Raw genomic sequence first — 20,315 nt, 5'->3', positions numbered from 1 at the left:
TTGCAAATGTGTCAAGTTTGAAGCAGAAGCGAAGCCAATATTCGCAACATATCTCGTGGTTTTTATCAAAAAATTGCGCCAAATAGAAAAAAAACATAAATTAAACATTTTTAAACCCACTAAGAGATAATCTTAAGTTTTATATCAAGTATAATTTCTTTATTAATTTTGAAATTAACAATCTGTTCAATAAACGTATGTAGTACATTTCTTCTTGCACACGTGCAAATAAAGTAGTACCAATAAAGTGATTTAAGAAATATTAAAAATGCGTCGTTAGAAGAAGAAATAAAATATTAATAATCGCATTAATAAAAATGCGCGTTTTATCGACTGCAGGGTACGATTTGTGAAGACGAGCATGACTCTAGGTGGCACTTCTACGGTACCACGTTCGCCGTCCGACTACTCGAACTTCTGCCAGCCCATCTGTCTTGTCCACTGTCCACGCAGTCCACGTCGACCGCGGCGTTTCTCGGGTCGGCGATATCGGAAAGTGGGTGTTGCTCTGTTGCTTCCATCAGTTCCGTTCCGTCAGCCGTCCGTCGGCCCGCGACCGAGAGCGCCGAGGGTATCGCGCCACGTTTAACGGGCAGACGGAGTCGAGGCAGGACAGCGAGATCTCGGCGAGCCCACCCTTCGGGGGAGTCATGCGTAAGTGAAACTCGATCCCGCGTGCCCCGATGACCTAAGGGTCGCCGTGACGGCGACTTGGACGCGAAGGGTTACGAAGGGGGTCCACGTACGATCGATAATACTAACCGTTCGCAAGACATATCGGACGGACGGACGAACGGACGAACGGCTCCAAGTGTCACTTAACAAACGGGGCGTTTCGTCTGTCGTTTCCGGAGCACTCCGACGAATTCTTTCCTCGGTGCGTGTGCTCCTTCGCCTTCGAACCGCACACGTCGCGAATATGTTTTCCAGGCTGTATCCATCTAATTAAGGACCGCCCGCCGAGCGTCGGAGACGTTTCTTATCAGTAGAGGAATGCCAGATTATTGTTTATCATAGTCGCAGTGTCGAGCTATTTTTAGACCGTATGTTTTGGAACGTTTTATTGATTTTACCATGTTTCCCCAGCAGAAATTTGGAATATTATTGATTCATCGAAGCGTTACGTTTTCATTGACTTATTTCTGGAAAACTGAATTTAAAATTATATAAATTTTGTTGGTCTTTGTCGCAGTGTGTGTACTTTAAAGGTATTGAGAGCTTTGATATATTGATCGCGGATGATTTTTGTTGCAGATTGATCTCAACTCGAAAAGCTAACTTTGCCCTCTGTCAAGATGATAGGGGGTCTATTTGTTTACAACCACAAGGGAGAGGTGCTCATCTCCCGAGTGTATCGGGATGATATTGGCCGTAACGCAGTGGATGCATTTCGTGTCAATGTCATCCATGCGCGGCAGCAAGTACGCTCGCCTGTAACCAACATTGCCAGAACGTCGTTTTTCCATATAAAGCGCGCTAACATCTGGTTAGCCGCCGTCACCAAGCAAAATGTTAACGCGGCTATGGTATTCGAGCTGCTGCTGAAGATCATAGATGTTATGCAGTCGTACTTCGGCAAGATTTCAGAAGAGAACATTAAGAACAATTTCGTGCTTATTTACGAGCTGCTCGACGGTCAGTATTTAAAGTTTGATTAATATTTTAATGACCTATAAATGGCTTTTTCCTTGGAACTTTATTAGTTGTTTTTTTTTTACAGAGATACTTGACTTTGGATATCCACAGAACTGTGATACGGGAGTACTGAAGACATTTATCACTCAGCAAGGCGTGAAATCAGCCACCAAGGAAGAACAAGCTCAAATAACATCGCAAGTCACCGGTCAGATCGGATGGAGACGAGAGGGTATCAAGTACAGGCGTAACGAACTTTTCCTGGACGTACTTGAATACGTGAATCTATTGATGAGCCCTCAGGGTCAGGTTCTCAGCGCTCATGTTGCTGGAAAGGTAAATCTTCTAAGGAAGATAAAATAATTTTTTAGGACTTTCACAGATTTCTAATAAAAAGATTTTTTTTTGCAGGTGGTAATGAAATCCTATTTATCCGGAATGCCGGAATGCAAGTTTGGGATCAACGACAAGATCGTTATGGAGGCTAAGGGCATGAAAGGAGGTGGTGGATTGGGAGGCGGTGGAGATGATCCCACAGGCGCTAGATCCGGCAAGCCGGTTGTCGTTATCGATGACTGCCAATTCCATCAGTGCGTTAAGCTTAGCAAATTCGAGACCGAACATTCCATTAGTTTTATACCGCCGGATGGTGAATTTGAGCTGATGAGGTGAGACAATCGTGAGAATAATCGGTTCTAATCTAAGGTATATAAAAAAATCATTCTTATTTACAGATACCGTACCACGAAGGATATATCATTGCCCTTCCGCGTGATACCGTTAGTACGCGAGGTGGGCCGAACGAAAATGGAAGTTAAGGCGGTCCTGAAATCAAACTTCAAGCCCTCGTTGCTGGGGCAGAAGATAGAGGTGCGCGTACCGACGCCGTTAAATACCGCCGGCGTGCAGCTGATATGTTTGAAGGGTAAGGCGAAGTACAAAGCATCGGAGAACGCGATCGTATGGAAGATCAAGCGCATGGCCGGCATGAAGGAGACGCAGCTGTCCGCCGAGATCGATCTGCTCGAGACGGACACGAAGAAGAAATGGACGAGGCCGCCGATATCGATGAATTTCGAAGTGCCGTTTGCGCCGTCCGGCTTCAAAGTGCGCTACTTGAAAGTTTTCGAGTCCAAATTGAATTACTCCGATCACGACGTGATAAAATGGGTTCGTTACATAGGCCGCAGCGGCCTGTACGAGACGCGGTGTTAATGATTCCGAGTTCTCGATGTGGAGGCGTAAATAATTGTTAAAGAAGTAATCTCAATGCGAAAGCCACGACTACGAGTATCGATATTGGCTGTTTCTCGTTATTATTTCATTGTAGCGCATATTCGAAGCAACGATCTGAAATTGTTGTCGGATGGTTAATTCCGAATCGTGTACGGTACGTAGCGATGGATAATGTATCGAAAGAAGAATTCCATTGTCAGCACAAAATTTCTGTATAATTGCAGGACATTTTTTTTGTATATTACATAGTGTACTAGCACGAGTGACGTTCATTTTTATTTTTTAGGAGAAGATACGATATTACGTTGGGAGAAAACTTCCCAAACGCAAAAAGTAAAAATAGGTTCCAACTTACGTTAAGCGAATATCATAATTATAGTATCAGGCAGATTATTTCTTTCGTGCCAATTTTTCACGTCGTCCATTTTTTCGATTCTCGCGATATCGCACCATGCAAAGTGGATGGTATGAGGTATAATCAGATTTTGTTAATGTTGAAAATTTGTTACCGAAAATTATGATAATTATGGTGATATGATAGGTATGATCATGGATTATTTATATACACTTACTCGTATCATTTAACGAGATTTTTATTTTCTTTTGCTTCGTTCCTGCCGAAATGATCAATACAAGTTTTTAGTATTAATATAATTCCAAGCTGAGTAATTAAAACATCTCGATTCGCCTCTGGAATCAATGCAGCCATTAGGATGATCTATATTCAAGAAATATAAATATATTTGTAGGATTACTATACGTAATATTTTTTTCCGGAGCACATCATGAATTTCTGTATTATATATGTATTAATATATATGTACGCGAATTTTAATTACTCATTTCTTGCGTAATGATATATGGAGTTATGGCCTCTTTGGTACCGGAGTTTGAACGTAACTGAGCAAATCCGTGTGCTAGTACGGATCATTCGGTGCGAGCTTGCGATGCGCTCAATGAAATGTAGAATGCTATTAACCTGTTATCCGTGCATGAGAATAAGAGTAGAAAGAAGCATTGATCGATTGTACGAGCGTGATTGATTTGGTCTCTCTAAAAGAACGCTCGAATGCGTAATGAAATATATGTGTGAAATAAATTAGCGTGCGTTGAACTTAATTATCCCGTTCTTCTTCAAATTATCATACTTGCGCGACAAAATTCGTTTGGAAACTCGCGTGTAAAGTCAATGAAATTTGATGTAATTTGAAATTACAGTTTAAATTAATAAATCGAAGACTATAGACTTCGAATAAAGGCAAGTGCCATTTTAGGATAAGAACGCGATATTTAGGATAATAAACGAAGCGTAAACTGTTCACCTTTAATTAGTACGATGATTATTTACGACGACTTCAGATTCGCAAAAAAGTATTCTCAAGATAATCGACGAGATACAGCATTATTTATATGAAAAAGAATACGAAAAAGAGTTACAGAAAATACTCGAAAACGCTCAAAAGTTCACGCCGCTCGCTCTTGTCAACATATCGAACGATATATCGATATGCGATTTCTCGCAAGAGCAGCATGTCGGATATTTCAAACTATGATACGTTTAAAGGATCTAAGGACGCTGCTAAAAACACTAATTTTTAAAAATTTAATGGAAAATTCTTCGAATTGCAGAACGACAGATCAATGACGATCGAGTAGCGACGGTTTCATTCGCGCGCTCTCTTCCGTTTCCGTCGATTTCCCGCGATTTGAGGTAGCTGTTTTCTGTTGCTGCACTGCCGAACTAGTGCACCCTGGTGCAGTAAGTTAGAATGGGACAAGTAGATTTTGTTTCACTCTAACTTACTGCACCAGGGTGAACTAGTTACTAGTTCAGCAGTGCAGTAACAGGAACGCGAGTTCTCGTCGGCTCTCGATTCAAATAATTACGGTCTTCACTAAGCAGCGCGATATTTTTGATTCGGTACGACTCGTGGCCGTCCTAAGCGACACTTGGTGCGTCCGTGTGACTCCTCGTCGCCGAGAGATCGTCGAGAAGCCGATGTTTCGCGTTCCGACGCGTCGCCGCCTGCGGTTCCGCGGAAAGTTGGCGCGCGCGGCGGCGGGAAACGCTTTGAATTTCCGCGAGTTTTCTCGTCTACGTCCGCCCTGGCGGCACAGAGCGCGACGCGACGCGACGCGGCTCTCGCACACAGAGCGGCGCATGCGGTCCACGCTCGCCTCGCGCCTCCGCTCCGTTCCGTGCGCGTACAACGTATACGTGTCGCACGTATACCTGTCATGGATTCCGAGGATCGACCGCGGCCGCCGCGGGCACGCGTGATCGCGCGATTCCCTGCGTGAGAGTGTCGCGCAACGCACGTACGCACGCACGCACGCACGCCGAGCCGACGGGACGGTGTCCGACGTGCACGGGAAAAAGCGCAATCGGGACTTAGACACCGTCGTCATCGTCGTCGTCGTCGTCATCGTCGATCATGAGCGTCGCGGTACCGTCGCGCGGAGGAAGGTGCCGTCGCCGCCGCTGGTGAACGAGCTGCTGACAGCGAGAGAAAGAGAGAGAGAGCGACGCTCGGGAGAGACGCGGATCGACGCGACGCCGTGCACCGGGAGCCGCGACGTGCCGAAATGATTACCTTCGTCGGCGACGGGCCTTCTGTTCTCATTCGGAGCACGGACCCCGTGAGTATCCCGTCACTGCACTTTTCTCTCTATCATATAAATTTGGAGCGTCTCTCCATCCCCCCGGGTAAATACAGAGCGCTGGGAGAATTGGGGTGCGCGCCTACGGAGCTAGGCAACGGGGAAACGACGAGCGTGTCGCCGCGACGTCGCGACGTCGCCGTCGCGGCTTCGCCCGTCCGCGTGGCGGCTTTATGGTCGCCGCTATTTTTAGCGCGTACTGTAAACCCGCGGGCCCCCGCCGCCGCCACCCGCGCGCGAGGGAGGAATCTCTCTTTGTCCGCGGGCACGTGCGGCGAACATACGGTCCGTCGCGGGCGGATTCGCGCTGGAGGTTTTATCAGACTCTAAACCGGGCTCGTTATCGCGACGGGCACGTTCCTCCGCGTCGATGGCGTCAACTTTTGGCGGGAACCATCGTTGGATCGCCAAACGCGAAGATCACTTGGCCGCGTGCTACATTCCTATACAACTTTCATCGATCCGGGAGGACAATCAAGCTTTGTTAATCGGGAACGCCGTTTTTCCAGCTCTCTGACGCCCGCGCCGCTTCGAAACACATTTGTGAATATCGGACGGGAATTAATAAGCGTTAAAGCTTCTAAATGGATAACTATAAAAGTGTGCTCAGCTTTTACAAGCGTATTAAACAAGCTTCTATTTAAAGATTAGTTCGCGTAGATTGATTTTAATCGCGCTCGCACTCTCTCCGGTTTAAATTGTGCGAATCGAAAATACCGTTGATGTTACGCGCGAATTGTTATTGCGTCGACTTGCAGAATACAATGGCTGTGTTTCGCGAATTTTTCGTTATTACGATAAATGGGGGGAGTTTTATCTCTCAAGGGCGAGTAATATTTTTGAAAGATAACGTCGGAAAAAGTAGGAGCCACGCTCGCGCTTTTAAAAGAGCGTCGCGTGTAAATTCGATATCTTTTATCGCCCGTGTAATAAATTTTAGTTTTTAGTTTTCGAGGCAGGAGCTATAAGAGAAATAAGCGTTTTTGTTGTACTGATCAACTTCACGATGCTTCGCAGAATAATTTTCCTTTTTGGAAATATCTATATATATTTACTTTTTAATATTACATATTGCGTAAGGTTTATATGTGTACAGATGGGAACACAGGATGTGCATTTCTCATTAACCATATTTAATTATGCTAGGAAGCTTAAAAGTTATTCGGGCTTTAAATATCTCGCTCGCAATTAAACGTGGAGATCGTCCTCGCGTTTCCACAGCAATCTGGGCTTAGTTTTATGCCTTTATTTCCCCTTTTTGGCCTTTCCGCCAATTTCCCGTGCTGAAATTTGGCAATGATTAATTTCTATAATCTAAGAAATCTCCGTTCTCGCCTTTCATAATGCAAATGTTCATGGATGTTAACGCCGACGCGACGTAATCTTCTCTAACAGCAGCCGCGTCGTATATACGTCCCTTAAGGGCTGAAAGACCCCTCGTGAAGGATAATATTTTCAGAACACAAGGTTAATCCCTTGGTCTTCTTGCCTTGACTTATTGAAGCAAGAACTCTTTTCTCTCGAGTCTTCTTGCTGCGCGAAGACTCGAGGATCGATGCGAAGGATGGCTGTGAAATGAGAAATTTATTTAACACTTTAGCTCTCATGTTACGAGTCTCTCTAATTCTCGTGGAAAGAGAATAACGAGTCTTGAATTTATACAATCAAATTCAGCTATTTTCAAACAAAAGAAATAGTTCAATGACACACGCGATACAATATCGATGTAATATCAACGTGTTATTGTGTTCCGTCAAACTGGACTCGTTATCTCGATGAGTTTATCGTAATCAGCTGTTATCAAGAGTGACGCGCCACGCGTTTCCTGCCGCCTGGGATTCTAATGGCACGTTCGAAGACGATAGGAGCAACTATAGCATAACTAGGAACGCCCATAGAAACATCACTTTAGAATATCTCAGACTTCCAACCAACTGTTTGGAAACCGACATTCATTCTCGAGCAAAATTGGTGTTTCAAAGTGGATAAGATAAAATAGAATTTTCCTAACACATACATATTTTAATAACTATTATATAAAACAATGAAAGAGGATACAAGTAATATAGTTTACCATTAGAAGAAAATTTATATCTATATATAAGTTATAAGAGAGGTGCAATTTCTTAATAGATTGGCAGGGAATGATTTATCGTATGTACGCGAATGAAATTTTCTCTAGGTGATTAATGAAAGAAAATTCGCCGTGGAGTAATGCTCGCAATTCGATCGAAAGTTTTCTAATCGATCTCTTCAGTTTTATTTTTTTAATCTTCAGCTCGCTACTCGCGCGCGTTCTTTAATATCGTGCCTCATAAACGTCAAACTACGACGATCCCTGTATAGCGAGGCAGTTTCGCTTTTGGAGGACGTGCGCAACATATGGGTGCCTGGAGATCGATCGTTCTAAACGCGTAGTCATGCGATTTTTCCGGTTAACGATATCGGCTGACGAAGCTGACGGTGCAGCACGGCGGTCTAAAGAATTCTACATCCGTTCCGAAAGCGCGATGAGAAAAAATATATCGGATTTAGTATCCCCTTTATTTACACGCCTCTTTATTGACATCGTTAGATTTTATTCATTGCCCGGTGCTCTTTTTCATTCACGTCATCTTCGACATGTTAGATTTTATTCCGCGCGAGGAAGCATTAGCGAGGGGAAAATTATTTCTGCGAAGCTTTTGTGATACAGATGAATTTAATCAAGTCAGGGAGCGCGAGTCTGCTTTTAATGCAACATATACGAGTATGCGACGCTCTTTCTTAACGTGGAGAGTCTTCTTTTTCATACACAGTTTTTATACGCTGTCATTTTTTTAATGCAATGCTTTAATCATCTTTAGCGTTAATTTGAAAGCATGGTCTGCAAGTCATAAGTCCCGGGATTACACGTGACGTACACGGCGCGGCTGAGGATTACGAGTGACAAGTGTAATCCACAGTGTGTATTAACAGATGCATTTAATTTTGCACATACGAGAGAACGAATCGTCCGGTCTACGAAAGAAAACTTCTTGATATCACACTCATTTGTGTAATAGCGAATCATTTAAATATTAAAACATGTGATTTCTCGTTTAATGAGTCTAAAAAAAAGTCACGTAAACATCATTTAACAATTACAAGAGAGAATTGTGTTTTATCATCACTTTGATCATTTTATTATACAACCTTGCTAAAGGTCCACAAAAAATAAAACCAAGAACGTTATGCAAATGTAACGCTTTTGTTAACTTTGTTCTGTGCTGAAAAGCACAGAAGCTATATAGCCTTTGTAAAACGCCAAGCGGCTCAAATTTTCAAGGGAGTTTTGAACGTATTTTCACGGCACCTTTTTCGAGCACTGTATCCAGCGAATCTCCAGTATAAATTATAATCCTCGCTCGATCGTCATGCAAGTGACTGTGCGATTCGAGATCGGCGTTAACTAGATTTCGTTCGCGGGTGCGACAGATCGACCGATTAAAACTCGAGATCTAATCTTTCGACAATCGGAACAAGATACGTGAGTTTAGGTGAGTTGGAGCACTCAACGTGCTATAGGATAGTAAGGGGCGGACATCCTCCGCGTGTGAATGCACCGGCGACGCGACGGTTCTATTATTACTGCACGTGCCGTTGTACCGGCAGATATCTTCCGCTACGCGCGCGCTCGATACGGCTCCATACATGAATGACCGCGATATTTACTCGCCTTTAACATTCACCCTGTATATTTTATGCCTATTGAAGGCACGCCAAGCGAATGACATTAATTCTTACTAAAATACACGGCGTGCATTTATCACGGATCGTACTTACGTGACGAGTTGCGCGTCATCGTGATCGGAACGCTTTGACGGATTATATTCAGTATCGAAGTGTCGCACTATTTTTGAAAGAGTTTGAAATAAAACCAATGACGTCCAATTTATCTCTCTTCATTACGCGCTTCTTTATCGCCGATAATTTTTAATTAAGTATTTCGGTATTTCTTACCTTCGTCGGAAGTTAATAGCGCCAGGAATGTTTATCATTATTAATTTCTGACCTGATCAAATAAAAATTGTTTATATTATGCTAATAATTCACAATTTCTATGATGTAAAATTCAAACGGCATACGATCTACACGCGCCAGACACATTGTCAGCATTTTTCTCTAAGTCGCGAGAATTGTTGTATACGCGAAAATTGGCAATGATGGGCTTCTGTTTGCCGAGCAGATCCATGACAGTGACGGCCAAGAAATACGTTTATGACTATGCATGCCAGTCTAATCCCGTGGAATCCACGAAGATGAACAATCTTGCTGTTTCACGTGGAAACTCTCGTGTGCTCAAATAAATCTGTGGAAATTTGCCAGATGATACTTGGATAATTTTTTCTCTTATTTTTTACCTTGGACTAATGAATCAAAAATTTCTCTTCGCAAAGATTAATCAAATAAAATGCAAATTATATCTCACACACATTTTGAATATACAAAAGAACTGTTATCTCTTTTATTGAGATTACTATAATACACTAATAACTTGGAACAATTTCAAGTGCTTAAATGATATTTGTTTCTTATTTTATGCAGACAAGACAGAATTATGTGAAAACGCACATTGCATTTGAATGTTTCTAATACATTAATTCTTTATAATATCATAACTTTAAAATTTATTAGTATATCTTACATGCATTTTGAATATGCGAAAGATTTCTATCTCTTTGATCAGATTACTAATTCAATAATAACTTGGAGCAGTTTCAAGTGTTTAAATGATATTTGTTTTTTATTTTATGCAGGCAACACAGAATTATGTGAAATATTGTATTTGAATGTTTTTAATACATTAATTCTTTACAATATTATAACTTTAACATTTATTATTATTTGTCAAATATATTAGGGATACGTTAAAATAATTATAATTAAATTTATAATTTATAAATTATAAATATATACAATTGAATTAAATTATAAATTAATAACACATTTTTTCTTGAATTCAAGAAACTATAAGAATAAACTTTATATATAAATATTATAAATATATACATAGATATATCAAACATTTTGTCTCTTTAGTGGTTTTTGACTTCACAAATTTTTCTCTTTCTCTTTATTTCACGGCGTATCACAGAGTATCACGGCACAAATGGTTCTGAACAAAACCCATCCAATTTTAAGCCGCAATTCCTTCAAGATCTCCTGTTGCTACAAGCTCGGAGATCTCGAAAACAAATTCCTTTACTCGGGTGAACCGAGAAAATGTGAAAATCGCGTTGGACTTTAAACCAGGGTGACCAGATCTTTAGATTGCAATATAAACCGAGGTCACCATAAGATATGTTTTATATATTTCATTATATAAATGTATCGAAAAATATTTTAGATTTTCGCTGTCAATAGTTTTTTATGTTTTCGAAAGACACGAAGAGTGCCGGTTCATTACTGTAGCAAATATGTCAGTATGACGGTATTCTTTTATATGCAGAAGCCAAGAATTATATGAATTGCGAATCATCAATTTTGTTTAAAGAGTTTTTTCCTTTTTTACGCGGCGATTTAACACGAATTAATCTTTCTTCCTTAACGAAGTCGCCCAACGATGATGAGTCTCTCAATTAAATTTCTTAGACAAGCTCGATCGATCTTCCACTACGAGTATGAACGCTCGGTGAAAAAGCGGGGCACATTAGAGCATTGAATGTGCAACGGGCCATTATCTAAAAGCCAGCAGCTTCTGGACCCAACCTTAGTTTAAACCGCGCACACGTTCGCTACTTCGACATCGAAGGTGGTGTGTCGCGAGAGTTGCCTTATTGAAAGATAGAGGCGGAGAGTCGTCGGGCCGCTCGTTGCCGGCGTGTCGGCGAGAAATAATCCCATCGATTCGCCTTCCGGAAGAAGCTCGGGAAGAAGCCACGCCGGTATGGTCGGGCTCGCACAGTTACGAACGAAAGCGGGCGTGTAGGATCCGCGCCGGGGGTGGCGGCGGTTGTGGGCACGGGCGGGTAGGATCATCCCCTAAAACGACAGCTTTAATATCAGCCTAGATGTGTTTGTGCGCGCAGGAGGAGCAGGCGGCAGCAGCGGACGAGTGGGAGCTTTAAGAGCCGGAGAACGTGTCGTGCTGGAGAACGACACGCTTAACGTCGTCGCCGTCGCCGTCGTCGTCATCGTCGACAGGCAGCAGACGAAAAGGGAGCGCGCTCTCTCGCATTCGGCGAGGATAGGCCAGCGGGGAATCGCGCGACGAGGATGAGGCAGGTAGTCGTGCTGGAGCCAGCGGGCAGCGTCCTGGTGATCAGACAGACCTCCCTGAGTGGCGGCGGCGTCGCCACCACCGGGAATGTCAATTCCAGCCCAACGGGCACCAACGACACCCACGCCTTGGTCAATCACGCCGCCGTCTCCACGATCGCCTCCAACGACCACAACCAAAACAGGATAGTCGTGGTGCGCTCGTCCACTACATCGTCCACCTGCATGACCAGCTCGGTGAGAATGACGCTTGACCTTTACACGTGCTTAACCGACGAACCGCGAGTTGTAGAACCGTTGTAGAGGCGGGTTTAGCTTGTTCAGGGACCTCTGTCCATGTTTACTTTACGAGTCTGTTATAACACAGATTCTGGTTGCTAACTAAGCTCAAAATTGAATCCGTTATCGTTGTTAGCGTTTTACTTTTGCGAGTTAATGCTTGCGGGAAAACAAATCGTGGCGTAGAGTTACAAAGATTAATCCGATCTTTGAATGGAGCTCGCAGTCGAGCACCTGAAACCTGCACCTAGAAATTTTTATTCTACAGATTATTACTTATAATGAACACTTCGCGACCGCGTTTCTCGGAGAGAATATTATTTTAAACTTTATACATATATCAAATACGAGACGGCGCTATTTCCAAGGGGCAACGTGGATATCCAATACTGGACTGTAAATCGGTTAATTAATTCTCATTCGTGAACTGTTATCTGGTAAATTGTCTGCCGATGTTACCTCGATTTAACTACCACGTGAAACGTGAAAGTCGTATTAGGAAAGTTCCCGCTAAAAACGTGTCGGCGGTAAAAGGTCAAATGATCGCTGAATGCGGGGGAAGAAAGTGCGAGACGGGTTGTCTTGTCTCTTCCTCTGTCGGCTTACGACAGATGTCTTCGGGAAAGATCTGAGCTAGTCTCACAACGAAGTACTTACAGAATAAAAGACTTGCCTTTCTAACCAGTACAGCGAGAGAGAGAGAGAGAGAGAGAGAGAGAGAAAAAAACTCTGCCGCCTATATAGCTTTACAATACGAAACGAGACAACTTCAATTATAGCTGGGAATGGGTGGCAGGTGGTACCACGAGCCTCGCCTCGTTCCGATGTAAAGGGTTAAAGAGGATAGATCGCTCCTCGAAGGACGTTTCGCTATTTCTCAGTGTTGCGATTTCACGCAATTTCTACGTTATTGCTTATTTTTCTTATCAATAATGCATTGTTTTTTTTATATAATTATAAGATCGATCAACGTTTAAAATTTCAGTGCGTTTCTTTTTCACCTACTTTTAATATAACTTTCAATTTCTTTTCATTAAAATTATAGCGAATTCTCGAAAGAGGCATTCTATTTTCATCTTTTTATGCTCACGAGTCTTTCTAATGTTACTTATATTAAATTATTCTAAATAAATTTATTGGGCAAAGCATTGTTATCTTTGTATTAACATTTCTTTTGCTTTTCGATCAGTAAAATAACTAAATAACTAAAATAGTCTATAAATACCGACGAGAGACCGCAATTTACGATCGCTTTGTGTACCATTTAGGCCGACAATCATGCATCGACCAACGGCAATAGCAACATCAACGTTAACGCGAACATTAATGGGAACCCGGGCGGCATCAGCTGCAAGCCGTCATCGAAGGTCGCAGTTGGCGGCGGTGCCTGCAAGCCGCATGAGAGAAACGATCATCTACGAAATGAGCATAAGAATCAGGACGGAGTCGCCAACGGCAACGAGACGAACCCTGCCGCTGGATGTCGTCCAAGGGCGAGCAAGGAAGCCGCTCATGAGAACGTCGCCCCCGACAGGAAGCTCGATGGCGCGGATCCCATCTCCCGTGAGTACTTCCGCCATTACTCACCTGTACCTTTGACAACTCGAGCGATCGCCTCGTGAATTATTTACCCGTGCATCTGGTTCAGACGTACGGTATGTCCCCGTATGCTCGGTATGACGAATGTTGAGGCTAGATTAATATATCGGAATGCGAACAATTGACGTCGGCAGGTCGGCTTACATCCCAAAGCTGGGAGGACATTTTATTAAACGAGTTAAATGAGCTGTCATTTGATATGAAGGTAAAATTATCTATATGAAAGAAACATCAGAAAACTCTTCCTCATTTCAATTGCCTAATGGAAGCACGAATCCTTATTGCATATCAGCATCAATGTCGCGATGGGAGTTCTCGTGATTGTTGTGTCGTTAGGAAAAGTTTTCGGGCTCGCCTGTCTAAGGGAGCTTTTAAGTAGTTGTCGAAAAATTATGGCGCTCTCGCACGAAGAGAGCTAAACGGAGAAGCGGACGAAGAATTAGTCCCGCGCGTTGAGACTCGCAAGAAAATCGCAATGAAGTTTAAAACAAACCCCCAGCGTTTTAAAGCGAACGGTTACATCACCGCGCACGAGAACGGTGGCACCGGAACGGAGAGAAGCCTGACCAAAGTTTCCACTCATCACGATGGAAACGGAAACTGCACACAAACTGCACTCGAGTTTCGCACGGAATGACTTCGGGGCCCGTAAACCACGCGATTACAGGCGAGTGTGACTGTATGAGAGAACGATAAACTATCGGTCCTACAACTTTTACAGTTTGTACCTTCCTGTGCGAATCGGTTAAGAAGCAGTAACTACTCCTTAGGGCTATTAACGTGCGGATAATTGAACGCGATAAGAGTAGTGAGGCTAGCCATAAAGAAAATTCGTATTAAATTGAGTTTGTAGAAAGACTTGAGAATAAAACATAAAACAGAAATGTTATAAACGGTGATAATATAAACGGAATCGTGAGATCAAATATTTCGGTTTTTCTGTAAATCTCAAAATTCTTTCGTTAATGTGGATTTTTTTATCAAATTAAATCTCTAGATATTTTAATAAATATTAATATTCTCAGTAATATATTTGAATTGAGATATTGATTCTTTAGAGCTTTTTTTATATTTTTGATTGTCAGTATTTTAGATACTTGAAATATAGAAAAATGATTTATATTTCAAATATGTGCGCGCGCGTGCGAAACTCGTATGTGCAATTAATGTTGCGACACAATGCTGTAACATCATTTTGCCACATAACTGAATTACTACACTTTTTATACCTCGCTGAATTGTTTCATGCAGTTGCAAATGAATTTAGTTAGTCGTTGTACATCGGAAAATAGTGGTCCGTATACAACTGTTACACGTTGATCCCCGATAATACGCACGTCGATACGATATTTTTTGCACGATACGCCGACGTGCTCGGTAATAAAAACAAAATGTAGTTGAAAACCGAATGCTGGGAGCAAATATCCACAATTCGCCGAGTGGGATTACTCCTTTCCCATCTGAGAGCTGCGAAAACAGAAATGATCGATATTCGCTGAAGACCCGTTCTATGAAGGAGATCCGAGGCTTCTCTCATCCCTAAATCGTCCTACTTATCGTCGTTTTTCAAAGAATCGCGCGATCTCGTCGAAAGTGGAAATTATCGATCTGCATTACAAAAAGTACGTGGAAGGAATGGTAATGGCGAATGCACAGTATGGCCTGAAACTTCTATATGAAATAATATTAAAAATGCATATTAGAGAGTTTCAAGTTTTTTCCAATATAATTTCACGAAAAACTTTAAATAATTTCGCAGCAGAATGCGTTTTACTTTGTCGTACAATTTAATTACTAATTTTATCATTTAACTTTTACCTTCTTGGATGGATATTACATATTGACGAAACTTCTGTTGCTCCTCGACGAAGTGGAGTATACAGGGAGTAACGTATACAATCATAAACTTCCCAACGTGGGATTTCCATTAAGGGGTTGTCGTCACTTTTCCTGGAAAACAAGTTATCCCGCGCACAATTTCGTCACGTTTCCCGCATTTGCATTTCAAAAACCTTACCTGACTTTGCGTACCCTCCCACGTTCGTGGAGATATTCTGCCGCGGAAAGAGGCTTCGGCTCATTTCCAGAATTGGCCGTATGCACAACACGAAGATCCATATGCACTCCGATTCGCGTGGCATATGCATAGTCGCCGGGCGGCTGCAGACACAGCCGCGTTCCTCTATTCTTCGAGCAACGTTTCTCCATAATGGGTATTCGTGCGTGAATCCGATTTGGAATATAAATAGAAAGACCGGGTTATGTGTACCGCGAAATGAGAGAGAGAGAGAGAGAGAGAGAGAGAAAGGAAAAGGAAGCCCCGCGGAAAGTATTACCGTGATGTGCGGAAAGTACAAGACGTGGACTAGCATTAAAACGTCATTGCACAAATTTCGAGATGATAGTTTTTTACGAGCGCCAAGTTCTAACGACGTGGCGAAACTCGACGACAACTCCAGCCAAAGCAGTTAGTCGTGGTTGTGCAGGAGAAAAAAAAAAGGAAAATCGAACGCTTATTGCAACTTTACGTTTAACGCAGTTAATACAAAGTTTGATCGAAATTTTAATTGAAAATGTGGGCGAACGTTTCACTCCAATGTCCGATACAAATCACGTTTTGACGTTGTAAAAATATTTATTCGATAAAAATTTGATTGTCGTATGAGATTAAAAATATATATTCTCGACATAATGGTACTTTTTTTCTTTCTAACCGATTAAAACTTTTATAATTTATTGAGCCCAGAAAGAGATTTGAAAATAGACATATAAATTATTGTAGTCGCGAATATAATTACTATTTATATGATTTATCTCTTTCTCTCGTTGAAAATCAATATTCAAATTATTTTTTAATGTTCCTAATATTCTCGTAAAAGTTTGATGAATGTGCTTGGCTGGGCGTTTTCTGTATCGTGACCCCGGTGCTTTTGTGACGCACGAGACCTTCTCTATCGTGCTCCTTATTTATTGCCGACCTTGTTATTTATTGTTAGTGCCACATAGGCCGAGAAAGTTTCTCTTAGGATCTATGGTTTTCCGATCGTGCTCAGACCTTAACCCTTCGTAGTTCACATAACACTTTTTTTCTGGATTGTTCATCTAAATGATGATCAACATTCTTGCAATCGAAAAAATTATTAGAATTTTAGAAATAACAAAGCTGCCCTTAAACTAATACTATTATTTTCAGCAAATATTTCTCATTTATGAATAATAGTCATTTTGTTGCCGCAAAAATTACATGTACGTGTTACACAAAAATGGCAAAACTTTTTATTAAAGATGTTTAAAGTGAGGACTAATCTTTTTTTTATGCAAAATTTATATTACTTGATATATAGAATAAATAGCAATTGAATAATTCTGGAAAAACAACTATTCTCATACATTTTATTTTGAGTTTATATTTTTAGCTGAAAGATCGATCATTTCTAGCATCATGAATTAATTGAAGAATATCAGATAAACAATTTTCATAATTATATAAAATAAAGTTTTATTTTTTTTAAATTAAAATATAATTTTAATATCTTTTTCTTTTATCTTTTTGGAAACAATGGATACAATAAACAAAAAAATTAGCAAGATTACAATTTAATACAGTAACGCATAGTGTAAGGGCGAAGTACTCCGCTCCTCCCTTGTGACCACCTCGAGCGGGGGTAGTTCTTCCTTATCGACGCAAAATTTCATCCCCAGAATATCTCGCATCGTCGTTCCATGAGAGACACCGGCATCGTAACGCTTCATTCGAGTTTCCGAAGAAGTGCACCCCGGCAGGAAAGTACCCCCGGCGACACGGGGTAATTCGTAGTTCCGGCAATATCCGCCAGAGCGGCGATTGTGCGGCCTCCACCACCCTTCATCCCCCGTTCGTGCACCCTTTTCATTGCCACCCTCTCGCTCCGGCAGCCCCTCGTATCCACGCGACCTGACGTCCACGGGCATCCTCTGGCCTATCCCGTTCCTATCCTGACCTATCCGATTGCCTATCCAGTGACTAGACCTGGTATCGACCCCCTCGAGAAAAGAGCCCTTTCGCCTGTGAGAAAAGCTTGCTTCCCGTTTAATCTCGGCGCCCTTCATCGTTGTCTACTTCCGGTCTCTCCACGTCTTGCGGAAGACTTTAATCCGACGTCTCGCATTCAAGGATATAATCTGATAATTTAGCTCGTGAAACGCGAGTCCTTCTCATGGCCTGACAGGAAGTGTACCGAACTCATTCAGCGAATCCGGGCTTGAGTTCCTTCGGACCTGGCAATCTTATTGATTGTCTTACTTCTCCTGCCGTGACGCTTTCTCTCTTTCTCTCCCTCTCTCCCTTTCTTTGTCTCTCCCTTTGCTTTCACCCTTCTCTTGCTTTCCACCTCCTTCTACAGTCCTCTCTCGTAAACCGACCCTCTCTATCCAGCTGTTTCTTTCTCTCTTTCTCTCTCCTACTATCACACCCGCTACCACATTGATGGCGAGCTATTGCCGACGACTAACGACTAGCGACTTACGTGTCCGGCTTCGGTCCCTCCTCACAAAAAAACGCCGGAATGAGGAACTACCTACGTGACGCGCGGAGAGGGGAAAGATCAAGGGAAGGGAGGAAGATAAAGAGGGATGACAAGGATTGAAAGAGGAAACGATGAACGGGGCATTGCGAGAGGGTGGTTGGACACGAGCCCCCGAACTGCCGACATATTCTATTTAAAGCTACGCGGGGTGATAGCAGAGCCTTGCTGGCTTGCTAGCTAGCTAGCTGACTGGTAATTTACGAGCTTTTACCAAAAAGTTGGACACTTCGGGGATGGCTCCACACTTTGACACGTGACCCACTTTTATTGGGTTACGTAATTGATCGCCCCGCGCTTGCCTCGTGTTAGCGCGACTTCCTCTCTCTTCTCCGTCCTTTTGTCCCCTCGTAATCCTGGCCCTTCCTCTTCCTCTTCTTGCGCTATTCTTCCGCGACCCTTTTCGGCCAACCCGTCAAAAAATGTGCAAAAATACCTTTGTTATCTGTAATCGCCGAAGGCTAACATATGAACCACATATCACCACTGTTTCAAAAATACTGAGGGAAGATAAATATTGAGAATTGATGAGGGCGAAAAAAAGTGTAAGAAATTATATAGTCTCTAAAGAAATTATGAGTCTCAACCTTATTCAGCTTGAACGCTTCTTTCTTCATTTATCTTCTTTGGAAATAGATATTATGAAAGATGAATGAAATGCGCGATATAAGGAGAATCTGACGATTATTGAATATATTATGATCATTGGTGATTTATTAGATTTTCGGAATTGAAATTGTGTAACGATCGATAATCGGTGAAAACTTTTCATGATTATACGAACTATTGAAATTATTAGATGATAATTCTATTAAAATAAATTAGCTCGAAAAAAATAGATTATTATACATACAATACTACAATATATAATACAAGATAAGATTATAAAACTACTAATATATCATTTAATTTATTTAAAACTAATATTTGTTGAATTAATTCATTTTTTATCAAATTAATCAATATTTTATGAGTATTGGTAATGAAAGTGGATTAATTAAACTGACAGACTAGAGTGGAGACGGAGGAATGATTAAAGTCTTTAACCAGTCCCATATGATAGCGTGAACGTCGCGTCTCTATTATCTGTTCCAAGTCCATTAATGCGGCTAGCGTTATCAGTGTTGGACAAGGCTAGAGCGTGGAGCGCATTGTTCGCGCTAAGCTGAAGTGTCGTTTCCAGAATTTAGCGACATGCGATCGGAGAGACCCAGTTACTCGTTCCTGCGCGTTCCCAAATTCACCATGGGTTAGCTATTTAAACTCGTATCGCTCCTCTTGTGCTGTACTCCGAAGTATTTCGCCGCGAAAGTTATTTTTGAAGCCGAGCTAAATCCGAAAAGGAGGCGTGTCGAAAAATAATAAAGGATACGAATAAATGAACGACAAAAAAGGAGCCCCCCAGTAATTGTTATGCGTAATTCCATTCCTTCGCATGGTAACGATTAATCAGAACGTCGATAAAGGCTTGCGTGTACGCTTTCGGTATTAAGGTAAACCTTTAAGACCGTACGTAGCGAAATCACTGTAAGCCTTCGTAGGTATGGCCCACGCCGCGATATCATCTCGGCGAACGCGAATTGTTATCGTATTCGTGACATTCTAATTTATTTCGAATTTATTCTTGCGCTACATTTGAATATACCCTCACCACGGCCGTTATCGCTGCCGATAAACGAAGATTGATTTATTAGCAATTTAACGAAAAATTGATTTCGATTTTCAAAGAATAAAGACGTCAATGTGGAACATATTTATTTCGTTCGCGTTTCTACGTCATTCGTGTAAATCTTCTGCGGATGCTATGAAGTTCAACGCGAAGAATTGCGGTCGTGGCATTCTCGTTGCACCGCGCACGGTACATACATAGTCTTGCAACAAAAAGATCGGCGTGTGCATGAATATGTATGCTCCCTAAACTATTTCGGTTACTTTGGGGCTATTTAGAGGTGCGGTATGTGAGGCCACCAAGAAAACGGCCCCAGAGAAAGAGAGAGTGTGAGAGAGAGAGAGAGAGAGAGTGTGTGTGTGAGAGAGAGAGAGAGTGTGTGTGTGTGAGAGAGAGAGAGAGAGAGAGAGAGAGAGAGAGAGAGAGAGAGAGAG

The 20,315-nt window shown here is 42.1% G+C and overlaps 2 protein-coding genes across 5 annotated transcripts in view; both read left to right on the top strand.

The window, feature by feature from the left end:
• Window positions 1–468: 468 nt before the first annotated feature.
• LOC112456154 (AP-2 complex subunit mu) lies at window positions 469–3,970 on the top strand. Its single transcript, XM_025018523.1, has 5 exons — window positions 469–654; window positions 1,255–1,635; window positions 1,721–1,971; window positions 2,047–2,303; window positions 2,370–3,970. The coding sequence occupies exons 2-5, from the start codon at window positions 1,296–1,298 to the stop codon at window positions 2,848–2,850; spliced, it is 1,329 nt and encodes a 442-aa protein (XP_024874291.1). The 5' UTR covers window positions 469–654; window positions 1,255–1,295; the 3' UTR covers window positions 2,851–3,970.
• A 1,115-nt stretch (window positions 3,971–5,085) lies between these two features.
• Window positions 5,086–20,315, top strand: part of LOC112456099 (calmodulin-binding transcription activator 2) — a 47,581-nt gene continuing 32,351 nt past the window's right edge. For 2 of the 4 annotated variants that reach the window (XM_025018412.1, XM_025018409.1), the window contains exons 1-3: window positions 5,086–5,511; window positions 11,583–12,009; window positions 13,320–13,614. In XM_025018412.1, the coding sequence (XP_024874180.1) occupies window positions 11,770–12,009; window positions 13,320–13,614 (535 nt within the window). In that variant the 5' untranslated portion in view covers window positions 5,086–5,511; window positions 11,583–11,769. Of the gene's footprint in view, window positions 5,512–11,564; window positions 12,010–13,319; window positions 13,615–20,315 lie in introns of all 4 variants that reach the window. The other 2 variants (XM_025018410.1, XM_025018411.1) reach the window with 2 other exon arrangements.

Source organism: Temnothorax curvispinosus, unplaced genomic scaffold, assembly GCF_003070985.1.
Source record: "Temnothorax curvispinosus isolate PA1 unplaced genomic scaffold, ASM307098v1 QBEX01006657.1, whole genome shotgun sequence".
Classification (NCBI taxonomy): Eukaryota; Metazoa; Arthropoda; class Insecta; order Hymenoptera; family Formicidae; genus Temnothorax; species Temnothorax curvispinosus.
The sequence above is the reverse complement of the archived record's forward strand: the minus strand, read 5'-3'. Positions and strand labels throughout refer to the sequence as shown.